The sequence below is a fragment of the Plectropomus leopardus genome, chromosome 4 (genome assembly GCF_026936395.1).
Source record: "Plectropomus leopardus strain MGB_pleo_1.0 chromosome 4, ASM2693639v1, whole genome shotgun sequence".
Taxonomy (NCBI): Eukaryota; Metazoa; Chordata; class Actinopteri; order Perciformes; family Serranidae; genus Plectropomus; species Plectropomus leopardus.
The window spans coordinates 16,194,646-16,213,765 of record NC_142179.1 but is presented as its reverse complement, the minus strand read 5'-3'; the positions used below and the strand labels follow the sequence as shown (position 1 = coordinate 16,213,765).

The 19,120-nt window shown below is 40.5% G+C and overlaps 2 protein-coding genes across 6 annotated transcripts; both read right to left on the bottom strand.

Moving 5' to 3' along the window:
• Nucleotides 1-5,479: 5,479 nt before the first annotated feature.
• On the bottom strand, nt 5,480-11,781 carry plk2b (polo-like kinase 2b (Drosophila)). Its single transcript, XM_042488643.2, has 14 exons — nt 11,555-11,781; nt 11,354-11,461; nt 11,115-11,231; nt 10,678-10,807; nt 10,284-10,467; nt 9,879-10,077; nt 9,614-9,761; nt 9,286-9,380; nt 8,862-8,991; nt 8,580-8,660; nt 7,475-7,634; nt 6,992-7,121; nt 6,723-6,833; nt 5,480-6,541 (listed from the first exon to the last, which is right to left on the bottom strand). Exons 1-14 carry the CDS (start codon nt 11,738-11,740, stop codon nt 6,350-6,352), a joined length of 1,971 nt encoding a protein of 656 aa, XP_042344577.1. The 5' UTR covers nt 11,741-11,781; the 3' UTR covers nt 5,480-6,349.
• Nucleotides 11,782-13,189: 1,408 nt separating this feature from the next.
• On the bottom strand, nt 13,190-18,897 carry LOC121944860 (adenine nucleotide translocase lysine N-methyltransferase). 5 transcript variants are annotated; one of them, XM_088076644.1, is made up of 7 exons: nt 16,688-17,859; nt 16,260-16,448; nt 15,380-15,484; nt 15,063-15,203; nt 14,040-14,090; nt 13,746-13,909; nt 13,190-13,698 (listed from the first exon to the last, which is right to left on the bottom strand). In XM_088076644.1, the coding sequence occupies exons 1-7, from the start codon at nt 16,754-16,756 to the stop codon at nt 13,620-13,622; spliced, it is 798 nt and encodes a 265-aa protein (XP_087932770.1). In that variant the 5' UTR covers nt 16,757-17,859; the 3' UTR covers nt 13,190-13,619. The 5 variants fall into 5 exon arrangements, with proteins under 5 accessions (XP_087932770.1, XP_087932769.1, XP_087932767.1 ...); XM_088076643.1 differs by lacking the exon at nt 16,688-17,859 and adding an exon at nt 18,771-18,897 and having other exon boundaries at nt 13,190-13,909; XM_088076641.1 differs by lacking the exon at nt 16,688-17,859 and adding an exon at nt 18,743-18,891 and having other exon boundaries at nt 13,190-13,909.
• Between the last annotated feature and the right edge of the window lie 223 nt (nt 18,898-19,120).

Genomic DNA, 19,120 nt, shown 5'->3' with positions numbered 1-19,120 from the left:
CTGGACCTTTAAAGAGATGTTTTGCACTGTGCTAAAAGTTTTAAAAATGTTTATTTGGAGAGTTTATTTGATACAGATACATTTTTTTCCAGTCAGTATTCTGATGCTACAGTAACAAGTATTACCGAGAAGGTTTACAAGTTTAAAAACTATTGTACAGATGTTTAAAATCAGCTTTACAAAAGAAATTTGTTGGAACAAATAAAACATGACAAACTCTGTCCTTCATGAGCAGTTCAGACAAGCTGAAACTTTGCAAAGAGGAATCTGAGTATGAGAAAGGGAACTTGAGAAAGTCAGTATGGCACACCCTATCATTTGCTGGAATGGTTGGAATGTGATTTCTACTTTATTGCAGCTCTTCCAAAGAAGAGCTTAAACAGTAATTATCTCCCAACCCTGTGCATTTCAATGATCATCTGTAAAACTACTGTGTTATAATGACAGGATGGGAAGGTTGATGCTGCAGGACTTTTGGATGAGTTTTAGTTCCTGCGGGGCTTGCAACCCAAAAAGCTAAAATTCCAGGAGCAGAGATGGTTTTGCAGTTGCTTCTGCCACCATATGGAACTATGGATTTACGAGGAACTGCATATATAACATTGCAGTGTGTAAGTTTGTTACATTTTCTACTCATGAATAATAGCTCAATGTGTTGGATTTTTCATTACTGTGGCAGCTCATGCAGAGTTTTCTCATTTTCCCCTCTTCAGTCTTATTTTCACCATTGTCTGCCCACACAAAGCCATGTGATGTTTTTATTAAAGACATCAGCAGGTCATTACCCCATTTCGAGGAAGTCACACTCTCAAATGACATCAGAGAGGAGGGTGCCAGTGCAATTGGAGGAGATGGATGCAGCATAATCTGTTATCAGAGAAACTGAACCAAAAAAAAAAGAAAAATCACTCACTTAATTATAACGGTCCGCCTGTGATGCTCATCTGCTGCACATGGCAGCTTTTGCGACAATCCAGCAGCAGTGTGAGGAAGGCTGTGTGCAATGGTTCATCTCAGGACGTCCAGCTGAGTTTCTGGCACGTGTGATTAATGTCTGAATAAAGAAAACCTCCATTAGCCTCAGGCATTTAATAAGTCCAAACATTAGGCTATGTGATAATTGGAACATTGTGCAAATTTGATAGCCAATTGATTGCTTTTGGGTATTTTAGTTTAACTATTTATTGCAAGAAAAATACACAGTTTGGCTCATGTGATGCTCCGGAAGGAATCTGTGTATGTGTGTGTGTCTGAGCTCGCAATAAATGTTAAATGAAACATGTGACTTCAGTGCCGCTCTGGACTACAGCATGACTCAGTGTGCCGCAAGCTTATATCGGAGCGCTTCAGCGATCAGTGAGGGCAACAAACAATATTTTGGGGATTATGGATAGCGCTCTGATGACGATTTAGCCTCTGGGTAATTTCTATATTTCCTCTGCTCATTCCTTGGCCAAGTTTCCGCATTTCTGCATAAACTACCACCTCTAAAAACTGCACAGCTCTTTTTTATTTTAATCAAAAATATTCTGCATTTATTTTGTGTAATATTTTTTCACATATTTAGAATCACTTCCTTCAATTCTGTATCTGTGTTTCTTGATTGTGGCAATACTTTTTTTTATTTTACTTTCCCTCACCGTGTCTTATACACCAAAACACCAAAGGAAATTCCTGGTAATTAAAAAACCTGCTTGGAAATAAGCTGGATTCTGATTTTCTATAAATTTAAAAGTGATAATTAAAAAAACTAATAAAAAGCGAAATCATCGTCAGATAGTAGCCAGCAGGTTTTAAGATTGCATTTAAGCCAATCCGTTACAATTCTTTTGGTTTTCATGCAGACTGTTTTTTTTATTTATTTATATTTATTAGTTTTTTAGTTTCCCTGCAAACTTTTTACTTGCATGCAACCAAAGCCAGCCCAAACGTGACTGGTTAATACTACTCGTACTACAAACAAACTACAGTCAGACACCATAATACCTCCCATACTAAAATCTTATCCCATTGCCTGAAGATTCTGCATTCATATGGAGATATGTGTTTATAGAGATAAGCTGAAAGCTAAAATACTAAATTAACTAAAAGAAAATACAAGCAGTAATCAGCATTTGTTGATTACTGCTTGTATTTTCTTTTAGTTAAAGAAAATTTATTTATGTATTAAGTTTGCAGGCCCTCAATGTCTTTACCTGCCAGCACATTTTCATCCATGAAAAAAATATTGCAGCAATCTGATTGTAGAAAATTATATGAATCAGATGAGGAAGTATGAACAGCGGGCTACATTACTGAGAAAAAGTGGTCACTGCATCATACATGGTGAGTCATTCTCAAAAAGAAACCAAATAGGTTAGGAAGCAAACATACGCCTTCTTGTTTAAACACACTCTGCACGTGTGTTCTTTTTAAGACTACATTATTTGACCAAGTTTGCACTGACAACTTTGTAAGGTTGACCGCTGTGCATTGCTCATCTTTCCAGTCGATACTGTAGGCTACAACAGAGGATGGGCAAAGCTACAGTCATCCCAGCTACCTCTACAGTACATCTGTTTTTGTCCATATAGTAGGAGGAGGAGTGCTGACATTTGATATGCAAAGGCCTTCTAATCCCCGAAGTGCATCCCAGTGTGTGCACGTATCAAAGTGTGCTTTTTTTCTGGCAGAATGTGCCTACTATCACTTTTAATGCCAAACTGACTCACTCCTCTGCCTGCAGAGAACTTTCTGATAGAAGCAGAGGTATAAAGATCCCCTTTGTCACTCCAGCTTAGACTCATTCCAGAGCTAAGTCCATCCGCATGCACAAGACTTTTTTTCCAGTGTCAACGTGACATTACTGAGTAGCAGCAGCTTTGTGCGGGTGATACTAACAACCAGCGGTGTTAGAACATGACAGTGACACTAAGAACATCAAGTGAACTTGCACTCCTAGCATTTTAAACTCCCCAGGGTTTTCTAATTAGTTTATCTACGTGTTCTGCTCAACTGCTGTGTAGAAAGTTCCCATGAGGCCAATAAAGATGATCAGCGAACATTTGCTGACTCACAGAAGAGATACTGACTTACCTGAATTTCGCTCACAATAATCATTAAGGCCGCTGAATCTACGTTGGTGTAGGAAATGTTTTTTCTCACATAACCTCTGAGAGACGACCACTTTTCCTTTTGCCTGCTCAGAAAGAGGCTACAGTCTGTTATTAATTTAGTTCCCATTGCATCCATCTGATGGAGATGCTGCACTTCTTTTCAGATGCTAGGACCAGGGCTTAAAATGCCCTCAAAGGCCAGAAAAATTCACATCAACAACGAAATCTATTTCTATCCGACTGGAGCATCCATTCCAGGGGCCATTACTGTCAAAACACGCACACTCAGATCGGGAGGTGTCGTCATGAATAATTCCTGCTCCTTCTTCTTGTAGGCTACTTCCTGTTCTGCTTCTGTCTGTGTGGGTATGTTTATGCATGAGGCATTCATTATTGAACTCTGAAGAGCACAGATATTCTGAGTGAACATCCAAAGGGATGACTCAAACATCCATGTTTAACTTCCATCATTACATAAGCTTGCAAGGTGAAGAGGTGTTCAACAGACAGCTGGATCAGATACTCGTGTGGAGAACAGAGAGCAGAAACACCAATCAGTGGCAGAAAGTTACAATTTCTAGCACAAGTGTGTGACATGAGCTCTGAGTTGCAGCATGGAGAGAGCATGCCAGATGTCTTTTACGCAGCTTTCATTGATTTCTCATATAATTGGTCAGTGGTTGCCTGTTTCCATGGTTACAGTCAGTGAATGTGAAAGGATGTCTAAGAATGACTATAGCCTCAAGAGCTCTGATGCAATCGCTGACACAGTACGACACAGGCTGTCATTTTATAAGACTCTCCTCCTGGGCGCATATTACTGTTTGGCCGTCTTTTCTTCTGTATTTCCAAACCACCCAGCTGGCCTATCTGTCGCGCAGTGCCCTCGTTTGTATGCGAAGTAACGCGTGCCCTGTGTGAGACAAAGTCAGCCACATTGAACAGTCTCAGCCATCCTCCTCTATTTATCATTGCGGAAGAAAAACTCAGCAAAGACCAAGCCATGAGCCAGAGTACAAACAACTTCACTGTAAACATGCCCTCTATCGAGTATCCATCTCTGCGTGTGCCCATTTCCTGTGGAAGTTTATAGATAAAATAGCTGCTTTGACTTGGACCAGAGCACAGATAGGAGTGCAGTCTTATCTCAACACACCATCTAGCACATAAACTCAAGATATGCTTATTGCACATAAAGGAAGTGCACAGTTGATTTTTAGGTTTGTTTAAATGCATTTAAAAAACACTTAAAGGAAGACCTCACCCACAAAGTGACCATTTGTAAATAACTTAGTCATGCTGTGCTACCTTAATTTGTGTAGAAAACTTTGTGTGCTGTTTTCTGTGGAGGCATGTGAGAAAACATTTATTTATTGATGTATCAGGGGGCACAATTAAAAACAGCAAAACTGTATCAAACTGTAGTCCAGGGTTTTCCACAGATTCATGTTATGTGCAGTGGCCCACCATGATTTAAACATCTGCCACCACATTGTGATTTTTGATTATTCATTAATGCCCACTCTCGCAGCACAGAGTGTACTTCCGGGCACAAGGGAAGCAGCAGATGTCAACCGCACTGAAAGTAAAGCTTAACTGTAAAATGAGCTGGGTCTAAAAGTTTGTTTTCACTTAAAATCAGCTGCTCCCCTAATCTATTGATCTGGTCAGCCCAGCTCTGATCCACTGATCCACCCTCTGACTCAAAACTCTACAAATTGCTGCTGAGGGTAAAAAAAATAAAGAGTTCCACCTACGTTACATTCACAGACCTGCAAAAGCCTTTGCATTTATAGAGGGGACACAGACTGATAAAAAGGGACACACAGGCAAGGAACAAAAAAAAACACATCTGCTTCATAAACCCTAATTATGTGGGAAACACCGTATGTTCTGTAGTTCCCATTTTTTTCCTAAAACCTTGCTATTTAAAACTGAACTAAAAATTAAACTTATCTGACTGTCTTTAAAGCAACCCTCCAATACTTACGTGTTTTAGCAAATATGTATGTGTTTGGGAAGTACTGAGCATACTACTGAATAAGACTTGGATTATAATGTAATAACTGACATAAAAGTTTTGCTGTTGGTCCCTGGTCATCAATACATCAATATTTTTTTTTCCATGGAGGCATGTAAAAAAAAAAAACAAACAAAGTTTTCTTCACGACTTCAAGTTAAAACAGCATGACTAATTTATTTACAAATGGTCATCTTGTGGGCAAATTATCCCTTTAAATTCAGGCATATATTTTGAGGGCAGACTTAGGAAGCCTAATAGCAGTGAACATTTAATAACATCTTCAGGCAGAATGAGACAAAATTGTGTGTCTGGAAATAAAAGTGGGTATAAACACTCAAGAGAAGGACAAGTACTCAGGAGATTTGTTTTAATTTTTTTTAGAAAATCCTCTTTATTATTAAATAAATAAATACTGCACTTTTTTTTTTACACAATAAGTTATTTAGGACATTTTCAACCATAGTGATAATGGCTCTTAAGGGATCCTTAAAAGTCCCCTAGTATTGTTTTTTTTAATGCAATTCTCTCCTCCTCTTTCCTCCCCATCTGATTCCCAGCTCAAAGTGCTGAGTCCATCCGACATTAAAGAGAACAAATCACAGTTTTAAAATTAAGTGTGATGTTACACGTCTCCCACTCACTCACACATACAAACAGCCGAACTCTGTAGCATTCAAACACGTCCACAAATCATTTCTCTGCATTGATGAGTCGGCTGCGACAGACACTGTACATAATTTACAATGTTCCACAGTCAAGCTCTGTTTACATTCAGAGCATCAGTTTATGGATTGCCTCTATAAAACTACATCAACTACACTGTACACATTTAAGCTGGTGCCAGCCCAGCATTGGTCTCTACTTCCCAAACATTCCTTTTTTCCCCAAAACATCTGGGGTTCACATTCGTACCAACATACTCGCTCCAACAGTCTTTCCTCTCCTTCCAACAATCAACATACAAATCAGCCCTTTACCATCCTCTGTCATTGTGCTACATTTCATTCTCCTCAGCCACAGAGTCTGTCTGTATTATTTTTTCACCTGCACCTCTGCTGAGTCATGAAGGTGCAACAGTGAGGGAATGTAATTTCACAGGTCCACCCTCAAACTCGTCCTTTCCAGACAGATTCCTCATGAATCCTGGCGCTGCTGTAGCACTGATGCGGCAGCACAATGCAAGATTTGTCTGTGTAACGCCACCCATGACACATGATGAAGGTTTTTAGGTTTAGCTGCATCTCTGAAGAAGCATGTTAAGGGAGTACACCATGCGTTCGCGCAAGTCAGTGGGGCATCCGGATGTCAGCAGGGAGCTGAGTTTGAAGGTTTTGGAGACGCGGTCCTCGTTGATGTATGTCAGTATGTACTCATCCCTCTGGCAGCACAGGATAATTTTTGTGTGGTCGTGGTAAAAGTTGATCTTTGGAGATAAAAATATAAATGAGTTTATTTTTTATCAAATGCTGGAAAAGACAATTGCAAGTTATCTGTTTCTTATGTGATTTCTAGTCAAATTCTTCTCTGTTGATCTGAACACTGTTGCTTTGCACCTAAACTCCTCTAAGCATGCCCAGCAACGGCTGTGTTTCCCGTGTGTTTACCTGGAAAGTGCCGTCATTGAAGAGCATCATGAGGGCGCGGTCGGACTTGAGCCACTGCAGAAGGTAGAGTCTGGGCATGTGTGCATCGGTCATACTACCCAGGTCCCCACCCTGAGAAAGCAGAAGAGCAACACAGAAGGATTAGACAGGTTGCAACATGAAAGATAGCATTTCTAATGCTTCAGGGGGTGGAAAAACAAAAGACACATAATATCAAGAGAGATATAGATTACAGAAAGAGGTGTGGGGGAATAGAGAGATTTACTTACATCCATGAGGTTCTCCTCCATGTAGTGGGAAAAGTACTTGAGGACAGTGACCTGGCCAACAAAGTGTTCAGGTACCTCGCAAGTGGGAAAAACAGAGTGCTGGCCCAACTCTGCATAGTAATGGATGGTCCTGGAGAGAAGGCGATTAACAGAGTTATGCATCCATAAATGGACCAAAAATAAATGGATTTGCTTGACATTCAAAATCTGGTGGTATTCTTGACAATTAAGGTGTTAGTGGTTGAAATAGAGTCTGAAATATACATAATTTTCTTCACTTTCTGGCAAAAACAAGGTAATGTGTTCAGATTTAACAAGCCAAGCCATCCCTTCAATTTGGTTCATGTGTCAAACCACTAACAGGTTCTTCAAAATAGCTCAATGTACTACAGCATGCTCAAACAAGCCATCTCCATTATGTGCAGTGACTAATAACTGTCAAATTGAAGGCGGAGTGTTGCGAAAGCATAAAAAGGTGCATACTTTCTGTCTGGCAGGAGGCTCATGTGAGTGCCGTTGTTGAAGAGAACTCCCACGGTGTGATCAGACAATTGGTAGCCAAAGCCATACTTGTTAGAGTAGTCCACCCATTTAGTCACCCATTGAAGATTGCAGCAGTTTGAACCCTGAGGAATGTCGTTGGCTGCAGGGTGAGAACACAGACGAAGAGGATTAGAGTACAATCACAAGTGAGACTTGAAGAACAACCTTGACAGTGCAATCTCAAACAATCCTTGACTTTGGCAAAGCACCTGAGACATAAACTAAACTCCAAAATTTCCTCCAGGAAAAAACTGACACAATAGGGCTTTCTTTTCAGTCCAGTTGACTTGTTGAGCTTAGGTGCTGCATTTTAAAACACTCTCAATTTAGAGGAGGTGAATTTTAAATGTTTGGTGTTGTAAATGTCTTGCCCTTAATTTTCATTTATGTTAGCTGTGCCCACTGCCCAACCTAGCTAGCAGTGATACAAAATTACAGCTGGTGATCAAAAACGTGAAAACATAGTGGTCATCATACAGTCTCCCCTTAGGTCACCCAGTGAGTAAGAGGCTTTGTTTTCAGCCTTTAGCGTTCCCCTTAAGTACTGTGAACTATGTTAGCACCACTAACTGTGCTGACACTTCTAATGGTGCTAACAAAGCTAACAGTGATAACTTAACTAACAATGCTAAAGTGCCTGTTGTTGCTCAATATTGAACCGGTGCAACTTGGGTAGACTGGAGGATGGGCATCATATTTCCACAGCATCACTGTTAAGTCAGGACGGCGTCACTGGTAATAACTGCTGATTACACTGAAGAGTAGCAAATTAACCTATAGACCGACATGAGTTACTAATTTTAAAATGGTCTTGGTTATTAATTAATGGTTAAGCACTGATATCACTATTTTCAATCATAACCTCTGTATCATGATACGTATAATATTGTCCGATTCCTGCCAATACACAGCCCTGCATTTATGAATACACATAATGACCTTTTGCCGTATCACAAAAACTATCAGTGTGGAATCATCTGATCAATAATTAGCCAACATGTAAAAGGTTTTTCCCTTTGCAAATCATTTCAACATATCAACTCACCTTGAGGCATATTCTCCAGACATCCCCTCAACACGCTTGCAACAGTCTCAGCTACGCTCCCTGTCGTACTGTCTTCTAGACCTTTATGGACAATAACAACAGGGGGTCATTTAGCATGATGTACAGTACAAGAAATTACTTTAATGCACTCTAGCTGATGCATCACATCGCTCTATCACTGATGCACGTATCCAGTTTTTCTGTGTGCAAATTACACATTAAAATAGTGTTACATCATATCTATATGTCTGTGTATGTGAGAAATGTGGCTAGTGAACTTACATTCACTGCTGCTGCTGCAGCTCCCCAGACTCCCTCTGACGATCAGACGGATGGTATCTCGTGTCGTCGACTGGCTTTCCGTTGCCAGGGCAACGGGGCTCTCGGCAGATGGCGGAAGTGCACTTCCAGTCTGAAGGTGAGAATCAGTGACGAAAGAGGTTAGAATCTGTGAGTTTGGATCATCTCCTCCTACTATGACTAAGCAGTCACCCACAGATGCAAAGTGGTTGGCTTAAAGGTTGATGATAAGTGCTTTTGCTTGTTCGGAAACTGTGTTTGCTATAAACTTTTAGCACAGCATCAGAGTGACTCATAGGACTCTCCTCAACACATCTCAAATCTGCCTGTTTAGTTAATGGCTTTATGAATAATGCACCCACACTTTTGTAAATCCCTGTTCGGTGTTGAATGAATGATCTCTTACCTCGGAAATCTTTTTGCTCTGTTGCTGGCTGATGACAGTTCTCTCCAGGTCATGCTGCATTTTGTAGATCTCCTCTTCCTCTTTGGTTAACTTATCTATCAAAGGCAACGAAAGCACAAACACAAAATCAGAGCATGACCTTTTAACCAGCAGCAGAGACATCAAGCAGTATGGGATAAAATGTGACACGTTGCAATCGTCTTATAAACTAGATGTAATGGTGTCTCTTGGAGAAACCACAATTTTACAGAGTGAAAACTAACTGCCAGGTGTTTTAAGTGGTGTTTTAAGTGGTGCGTGAGCACTCAGCAGTTTGTGTAATACTCACTCAGAGTTTCATAGTATTTAACCTTGTCTCTCTTCCCACCAAAGAGCGCCGCGGCAGCTTTCTTGAAGAAGCTCTTGGCGGGACTGGAGACGTGGAAATCTGGTGCTGAATGGCAACAGCTAGCCGGCAGACGCTCTGGATTGAAGCCCTGCGGAGAATGAAAGTGGGTCAGTGTGCGGCTCATGGGAAGAGGGTCATTGTCATACTCCTACAGTGTGACATTCAGCGAGACAGTCAGACAGGAAGGGTGAAAACGGTGTCTCACCTGTGTGATGAAGTCATGCCTTAGAATGTGGTCCAGGTTAGGTCTGTCCTCTGGGATCTTGGCGAGCAGGCTGGTGATTAGCTGCTTAGCCTGTGGCGACAGCGAGGAGGGCAGGGAGTAACGCGCCTCTCTAATACACCTGTATGTCTCTTTTAGGTTGGTGGTTTCAAATGGGGGCCTCCCCAACAGCATGGTGTACCTGGAGTGGGATGGAGGGCAAATGTGAGATGATTGCCATCACTAAAAAAACACTTTACTGTAGGTAAATCAGGATTACACAAGCATGAAATATGATGCTAATGTGTCTTTTTAAGCTGATTATCTATCATTAATCTCTCAATAATATTTTGATCATTACTAAACCTTTTAAGTATCTAATGGTGAATTAACAGTTTGCCTACTCACATTACACAGCCCAGGGCCCAGATGTCTGATTCACAGCCGTGGCCCTGCTTGTTGAGCACCTCAGGGGACAGGTAGTTTGGAGTTCCACAGATCGTCTTCCTCCTGTTTCCCGCTGGCTCCAACTTGGCAGCCAGACCAAAGTCCCCGACCTTCAGCTCCATCGAATCACTCACAAAGAAGTTACCTGTAGGGAAGAGAGGGAATAAGATGATGAGCACTTGACATTGAACCCAGCATCAAAGGCTAAACAGTGCACAGATCTCCATCTCTGGTGAATGTGATTGCAGAATAATCAAAGGAAGAAGTGGGTTTGTGCAGAGTGCATCTTTTAAAATGGTGCACCAAGTGTCTCACTAGTACTTTAGTGTGTCACCGCTGTGTATAGATTCCTTACCGAGTTTCAGGTCTCTGTGAAGGATCTCTTGTTCATGCAGGTACTTCAATCCAGACACAATCTGTCTTAGGTAATATCGCACCTCTGGCTCGGTGAGCACTTTTCGAGCCTTCAGGATATGGGCTAACGACTGTAAAAGGACAGAGAAATTATTATAGAGCTGTTTCTGAAGTATGATTAATCTATGGAAACACATTTTTCTCATACTTTATTAATGGTTATATATTCAAACTGTGAAATTGTAGGGAGTTATACAGATTGTCTGTCTCATACAATTAATTTAAACATTAGAGGTATTTTGTAGAGGGTGCAGACCTCCTCTGTACTGCCTCATTGACTTTGGGTGCAATGCAGGTGTTATTGAAATTTAAGACACAGCAGAGGCTGAGAAAAAGCACATTGGTTGGAGACTGAACTATCTGATAAACAGCACTTACTTTTCTGCTGCAGTATTCCAACAGGATGTAGATGTTCTCCTTGTCCTCAAAATGGTGATAAAAGTGCACAATGTGTTTGTGGTGCAGCGCTCGGTGCAGTTCAATTTCTCTGTCAATCTAGCAGGGGAAGAGGCAAAATGGTGACGAGTGAAACTCAATATTACTCACTAATTAGTGTTTTATATAGATATACATGCTGTCCAAACACGCACAGGCGCCGGAACCGCTCGCGCGCTTACCTTCTCCCGTTGGTGAGGTTTGGAGACGCGTGCATGCGGGATGATTTTGGCTGCGTAAACTTTGCTGGTGGAGAGGTCGGTCATCTCGTAGCATTTAGCAAACCCTCCCTGGAAAGAGGAAAAACACCGTTAACATGCTGCGTCTTCCGGGTAACTCGGTAGATCCAAAAAGGTCGGCTACAGATTGAACGCGTGCGCTACCTTTCCCAAAACTTTTCCACGGCAGTAGCACTTCCCCGTGATGGGGTCAGTGATTATCCTGGCCATCTCCGATGGCGCACTGCGCTCATCCATCCTCTTTCGGCGAGGTTCGCTCGACCTCTGAGTCGACTCGCACATGCTGCTGCTGTTCGTCTGTTGGGGGCTGATGTTTCTCTGTACTTCCATGAGAGAAGGCTGATCTTCCCGCACTCAGAATGCAGTCCGGAGAGTCCGTCTCTGAGTATTTATACCCTGGCACCCACCCCACCCCGCTGTCTGCCGCCCTCCCTCTGACGTCACGGTGTGAAACGAGAGCATTAGGTCTGCCTGGTATCGATTACCTTGCATGTAGGCTACATTTGTGTTGATGATGGTACTGACATGAAATCAAAGGGCATAAAACACCCTGTGGATTCTATTATGTGATAATTTGTATAGATTCATGAGAATATTTGCATCACAAGCCGCCACCCACAACACACACAACACACACACACACACACACACACACACACACACACACAAGCTCTGTAATTTAAACATTTTGTTCATAGAATCCGGGAAGGTTAATGGACCTGTTGGTGCAAAATTTAATTCAAAGCGCTGTAAGAATAATGCATTTGGTGGACAAATTATCCACCATGCAGAGGATAAACATTATCTGTATTCTGTCCAGGCTCTGCTCTTCTTGTGTTTTTGCACCAATCCCAGTTTGGAGCACTAGCACCCTCAGGTGGAGATTTTAGATAGACCACAATTAAGATAAAGTGCAGGTAGTAGACATTTCTGCCTTTGAAACTATGTTTACCAAAGACAATGGTATACTGTATTTCAACTGGACCCTGATGTATGAGACTTTACTAGACTGTTCAGTGGAGTGTGAACAGTGAGTGGAAAGGCTGTATATCTACAGGACTTACTGTATCTTCATAAGAGCACTAAGGTTGACTGACCAGATGCTCCTGGATGTTCCCAGAACTACACACTAAACCAGCGACTACCAAGCCCTTGCAGTGGCTGCTCCTAAACTCTGAAACAGCTTACCCAAAATGCTCCAGCAATAGTAACTTTTAAGTCGCTGCTAAGAACCCACTTCTTTACTCTGGCATACTGTTAATTTGAATATGACAACTTACATTTATTTAATCTTTTGTTGTGCCTCACACTTTGCTGTGCTGCAATGTGCTCTATTATGTTTATTCTCTCCTATGTTCTTATTGTCGTTTGTATCTGTATTTATCTGTTTTGCATTTTCTGACTGTTAAGCACTTTCGTCAACTGCAGTTGTTTCAAATGTGAATCAAAAACTAATCGCTTTTTCATTGGCACATTTAGTTCTCTTGCTTTACTGCTACGAAATAAACAGAGGGTAATGCATATAACCATGGCCCTCAGACTCAAGTGTCTATTTTGCCACTAATTCTGTACGACTCACAAGGCTCACGTGACACAGATAATTATTCTGCACCTTGCAAGAAATAAAACGTCTTTGTGCTTACACTCAGTGGCAGCCAGGAGACCCTGTGGTTAAATCTCAAAATGGCCTTGAGCTGAAGTGTTTTTAACTTCTTGATTAAACACAAGTAAAAACAACATTTGAATTTTTTCACACAAAAGCAAAGCGGAACAAACAACTGAACAACACACACATTTATTGACATCCTGTTGCAAGCTACTAAGTAGGTTTATTGTGTTGATGTGAATGTAAAATTATTCGTAGTGAAGGAGTTCTTAGAAAAAGATCTATGGCCATATTCCAGATAGACATGCACAGTGGTATTTATATCAAGATTGCCTGCAAGATGGCAAAAGCTCAGCCTGTTCTGGCTGTGCAAAGATGGAACAAATACTGCAGGGAATACATGATGTCAAAATAACCCTGACATGTTGCTTAGTCACAGTCCCTCTCATCCTGGCAATGTTCAAAGACATCTTTCAGAAGGATCCTTCCTGATCAGTGATCATAACTGACAAGTATCACAAATTTATTTCTCTTAGTGTTTTTTATAACCTGCTCAAAATGTGTTTTCTTTGTCCAGCACTCCTTTAAATATCACATTTCTGTTCACTTCTGGTCAAAGAAAACAGAGAGTTGTCTGGAGGGTTTAGTGCTGAGTGACAGAGCAAGAAAACTATTTTGTTTTGTGCTAAGTCACAGTCTGAGACTTAACACACAAATGCTCTCAGTTCTTTTCTCAGGTGTGCACGTACAGTGCTGATGTCATATCCAAAAGTCTGATCGAGACCGGAGCCGACACATGATTGTTGTGGCCAGTTGGGGAAAGGAAAACGACTAGTGATGACACATGCATCCTCAGGAAGCTCTTTCAATAGTTTCTCGCCCAAGGCTGCCATCTTCAAACCAATCAGAAAAGATTAAATCGGTAACTTAGTAATCAAATGCTATGAATGCTATTTGACTTAAACAGTATCAAAATATCTATGGGAAGGGAAAGAAATAATTCGCGATAGGTGGAAAACTCACCACTCCTGGAGCAAGGAAAGCTGTCACATTGTTGTAGGTAGATAAATCAGTCTATGAAAGGAGACACAAAAATGGTCACAAAGCAACTTCAGGAAAATATTTTTATTGAAGGGACATTCCACCGCCCAGATGACAATTTGCATATCAATTACTCAGCCCACGCCACGTTAAATGCGTAAAGACAACTTTATTTTTCTTACAAGCCTCCAGTAAACAAAGAATCCAAAAACTAAGATAATGCTTGATGAATTGAAGTTTTAGGGGTCCCTGTATAACAACAGCAAAACTAGATCAAAACATCTGTTTACTCTCACACAACTCATGTAGTGTAAACTCATCTATTCAGTTTCATGCCTAGTACTTCCTAAACTGGCAGCTGTTATGACCGGGAACTGAACTATAAGTGAACTTTATCTATGTTCTCTTCAAAGGCAGACTCCACTGACAAAAACAGTAACTTAACCCCTCAGAACACGTGAGCAGCTGGTCTACCACTGCCACAAACAATATAGTTTGCTTGTGTTATTGTGTTGCTTTGGTGTTTTAAAGGGGTTGTTCGGATTCACTAAAGTCACACAATAACACAAACAAATTACAGATTGAGGCAGCGGTAGACCAGCTGCTCCTGTGATCAGCAAGGTAAAATTATGTTTTACGAGTCTGGCACTAAAGAAAGCATAGATAGGTTTCACTTTTCAATTCAGTTCCCCATCAGAGAGGGTTTTCTGTTTTGGAAGTACTGAGCATGCTACTGGATAAGTGATACTTGAATCACGCTGCATGAGTTGTGTGAGAGTTTGTAAATGGATGCTTTTATATAGTTTTACTGTTGTTAAACATGCACAGTTTTACTTAAATTCATCAAATTCTTCTTTGAGTTTTTGGTTTCTTCGTTCGCCGTGGTGGCATGTGAGAAAAAAAACCTGTTTCTTTGGGAACTCAACGTAATGGGATGGGGATGGGATGAATAATAATGACATAGATATGGTCATTTGAGTGTGAAGTATTCCTTTAAGATCTTACCTTCCAGAAATCTTTTTTAACAAAGGTTGCCTGGCTGGAGGGCACTCCATTCCAGCGGGCCTTGCTCCGGGCATAGGCCACCAAAATGGAGTTAATCTCAAACCCTGTGCACTGGAAGCCAGCAGAAGAGGCTGCAAACACCTGGAAAAATAAATCCGATGATTTAAAATACAACTACAGTACCGGACAGAACACACAAGCACACACGACACACTCAGATTTCAATTTGAATGATGAAACACAGAGTCAGTGACAGATTTGCACTCGTTTTTGGCTACATACGCATACATGTTTTTGAACAATTGCAATCCACTTACCAGTCTCCCATCTCCTGATCCCAGATCTGCTAAGCGACCTGATCTTCCCTCAAGCAGCTGCATAATGTTCAGTGTCTGAACTTTGCTAGAGGGCAAGTAAGGAACCTGGACCACAGTGCAAACATAAAGTAAGTCCATGCAAGTCACCATGCGAGTGATTTGAATCTGTCTTAAAGTCCTACAGCAGATAAGCAAGATAAGAAAAATTACAACCTAAAATAAAATTAAATGTCATTTAAAGTACAACCATGAATCTGATCTCCCACTCACAACGAAACTGTTTCACATTCTGCCTCTCTCTCTCGTCTCTAGCTGAGATGTACTGGCTTTAACATATACAGTAGTTAGCAGAATAAACAAATCATCATGTAATTTATCCAAAAAACACAAGTCAGAGATAAAATAAACATACATGCAAAAGCAATTACATTTTGATCATATTTTTGTGTAATTAGTATTAGCATCAAAATTTCTTATTCTGTGTTAAATGTCAGAACAAAATTAAGATTCTCCATGCAACAAAAAGGGCTTCAGCATTACCTAACTGACAATCTGCTCCTGATCATCATGTTTTCCTGTTCATCTTGTACCGACTGAACAGAAATAGTACACGATCCATTATGTTACAACAATGCACTTCAGGCTGACAAACTGTAGAAAGTTCTGCAGCTCTCTATAAAACATAATAGTGGTTATCGATTTACCATTTTCCTCTTGCAAGCGGAGCACTGCGCTCCAAAATAAGCAAATTATTGTTATTGTGCAAGTTATGTACTGTTGGCTTCTATAGATTTCACACAAACATGCAGCATTTGCTATGTAAAAGGATGCAAAGAAGGCAAAGCAAGCAGGTACAAACAGAAAAGGAAATCTTAAGCACCTTGAGGTTGAATGGGATTTTGCGAAATCCCGGCAGAGCAAACAGGCTCCATAGTCCATACAGGCCTGTGAGCAGAGTGCCTAAGCAGGCTGACAGGACGGGATGGGGCTTGTTGGTAGGACGGACCTTGCCATAGTCTTGCAGAATCACCTCAATGGAGTCCTCCATTGTAAACTGTCTCCAGTAAGGCTACAAATACAGTGAATGAGGGAAGAAATGACTGCATCTTGCATAAAATGTTACTATAAGGAAATATTTCTGAAGAACTCCAGGCTATAATATTCTTCAGCTCAGCTGATACTAGATTATTGAGGTCACAATTGATGTTGATATTTAATGATTTTAAAAGTGATTGCTGTATTTAGGTTAAAGATATATGATCAAGGGGAGCCCACTAGCTCTCCCTATAAAGCGGGCGCCCCACGTACAAAGGCTATGTCCTCGCTGCAGCCGCCGCGAATTTGATTCTGACCTGAGGCCCTTTGCAGCATCATCATCCACTCTCTCTCTCTCTCCCTTTAACTCTGAAGCTGCCATCCTATCAAATAAAGAGAGAAGGATATACTGTATCATCAAATATTCTGTCTTTTTTTTAACAGAAGGCATGAAACAAACATTTTTGATGGAGATCATTTATGTTTGCGTTATTGTATGATAACTGTTTTGTGCTCATTGATGGTTCTTCTGAAGAAACAGTCAACCAACCAGAGTTTAGGAGGTGGGTTTCAGAATGAGGACTACTGAGTTGGCAAGCCACTGTACTATAACTTTTTATATTTAAAAAAAAATGTGATATGTTAAAACTTTACCTTTCAATTTTCAATTTTATGTTGTAACTATGCTGGGGTTAACATATGATTATGCTTATGCACAAAAAAAACACTTGGTTAGGCTTAATGTTAATGTTTTGGCTCAAGATACCCAATTTAACCATTACAGTCATGCCTGGAAAGGTCCCAAACTCCTGTAGGGATAAACAATATGACCCCGCACCCCCCTCGGAGCATGAACAATGTCAGGTTGTAGTGACGCTGTGCTACATATTTTACAAACTTGTCAGAGTTGAGTTCTCCGGTAAAGAAATAATGTAACAATGACACAGTTTCTAAATAACTTAAGTCACTTGTCACCTCTGTTCTGCATTTTCTTGCTACTTACCAGCCAACAAATAGCCAAAAACCGATATTGGCCAAAACCAATTAATCAGGCAACTTCGAAAATGTTCCATGAATATACAAGACAAACTGTAAAGTTTTTGTATTGACACTTTTGTAAAGAAACCACCAATTACCATCACGATTTGAAAACTATCTTTGCCAATGTCTATGCTCTTGAGAAATAAAGTTAAATGAATAAATTATTGGAGTAAGGGCTGGGCAGTATATTGATATTATATTCATATTGTGATATGAAATACACTGTATATTGTAATAGATTTTGGACACTGTAATATCATACATGTTGTAAAGTGATGAAATTTTCTGAACTTAACGGACTTTTCTATCTGTTCTATTGTTTGCTATTACCCATTTAACCAAATTACTCATGATTATTTATCAAAAATTTCATAATTTAAATATTTTGTAAAAGCACCAATGGTCAACACTACAATATCATTGCAACATCAGTATCGAGGTATGTGGTCTGAATATATAATGTAAAGATAGCTGATTTTCTTCATATCATCCAAAGTTGGAATACATATGTTTTAAGGTCTTCAAATCCAGTTGATTAAAACAAATAATTACACACTATAATCTGTTGATTTTGTGCTAAACAAAATAACTCTGTAACATTGGTCATCTGGTGGTATCAAACTGCTGAATGTTATTTAAGAACATTAAGGTCTTGGAAAGATTTTAAATCTCACTGAGTCTTTTAGCTGGTTAAATACAGGATATATATAGTGTAAGGTGGCTCTGGACAAAAATAACCAAACAGTTTCTCTTTGTAAACAGACATGGCTCATCTCAGTATCAAGAGGTCAGTGTGCTTATAAAGCAACAATTATTTGAATCTGCCAATGTTTCTTTGCCAATCATTACCTCACATTACCTCCTAGAGCTGTTAGCAAAATATCACCAGAGCACCTTTTCCAACAGCAGATGGTGCCACAGCGGTCTTTTCTCAGGGAGAAACCTTCTAGAAAAGTTTGTTTACCATCCTAAAACCATGCACTGTTACTAAAGTGGTATCTCTGTTTTGGCTACTAACGATAGTTCAATGTAAATGCTCGCATTCTGGAAAACAGGTGCGGAGGAGCCATGACTCTGAATTACCCCAAAGCAGCGTGCAAACACTCCAACATATTTTTATGATTTCGGATTCTCGACGAAATCGGTGCAAAAGTAGCCAAAAGTGAGCGAACAAATGACCTGACCTACTTACGAGAAAGATTCGCACTTGTAGCGTTCAGCTTTGACACATTTGTGAAGTTATAACAGTCGAAATCTGTGGAGACAGAAATGTTTGTACGACCTTACCTGGCCCGCCCCTCTGCTGCGCACTCACCAGCCTGCACGCACAGATCCTCCAGTCAAAGTGCAGTCAGTCAGCGCCACAGCCCGCCCAATAACTTCATACACGCCCTATCAAATGTCTGCTAACTGCCAGATACAACAGTCCTCGCAGCTAGAGCCAGTATGAGTTGTAGTCCACACTTACGTAATGCCTGTTGTGTCTGACTGGCTTCTTAGCGCACGGTGCGTGAACTATTAGGCTGAGCTTCAAGAGCAGTGGGAGATAGTTAAGGCTGGTTACTTAACTTTTTGAAACGAACTGGCTTGATTTTTTGTAAAAACATGGAAAGATGGCAAAAACTGGCAAGATATAGGTAAAAAGTTACTAGAAAACTGCCAGAA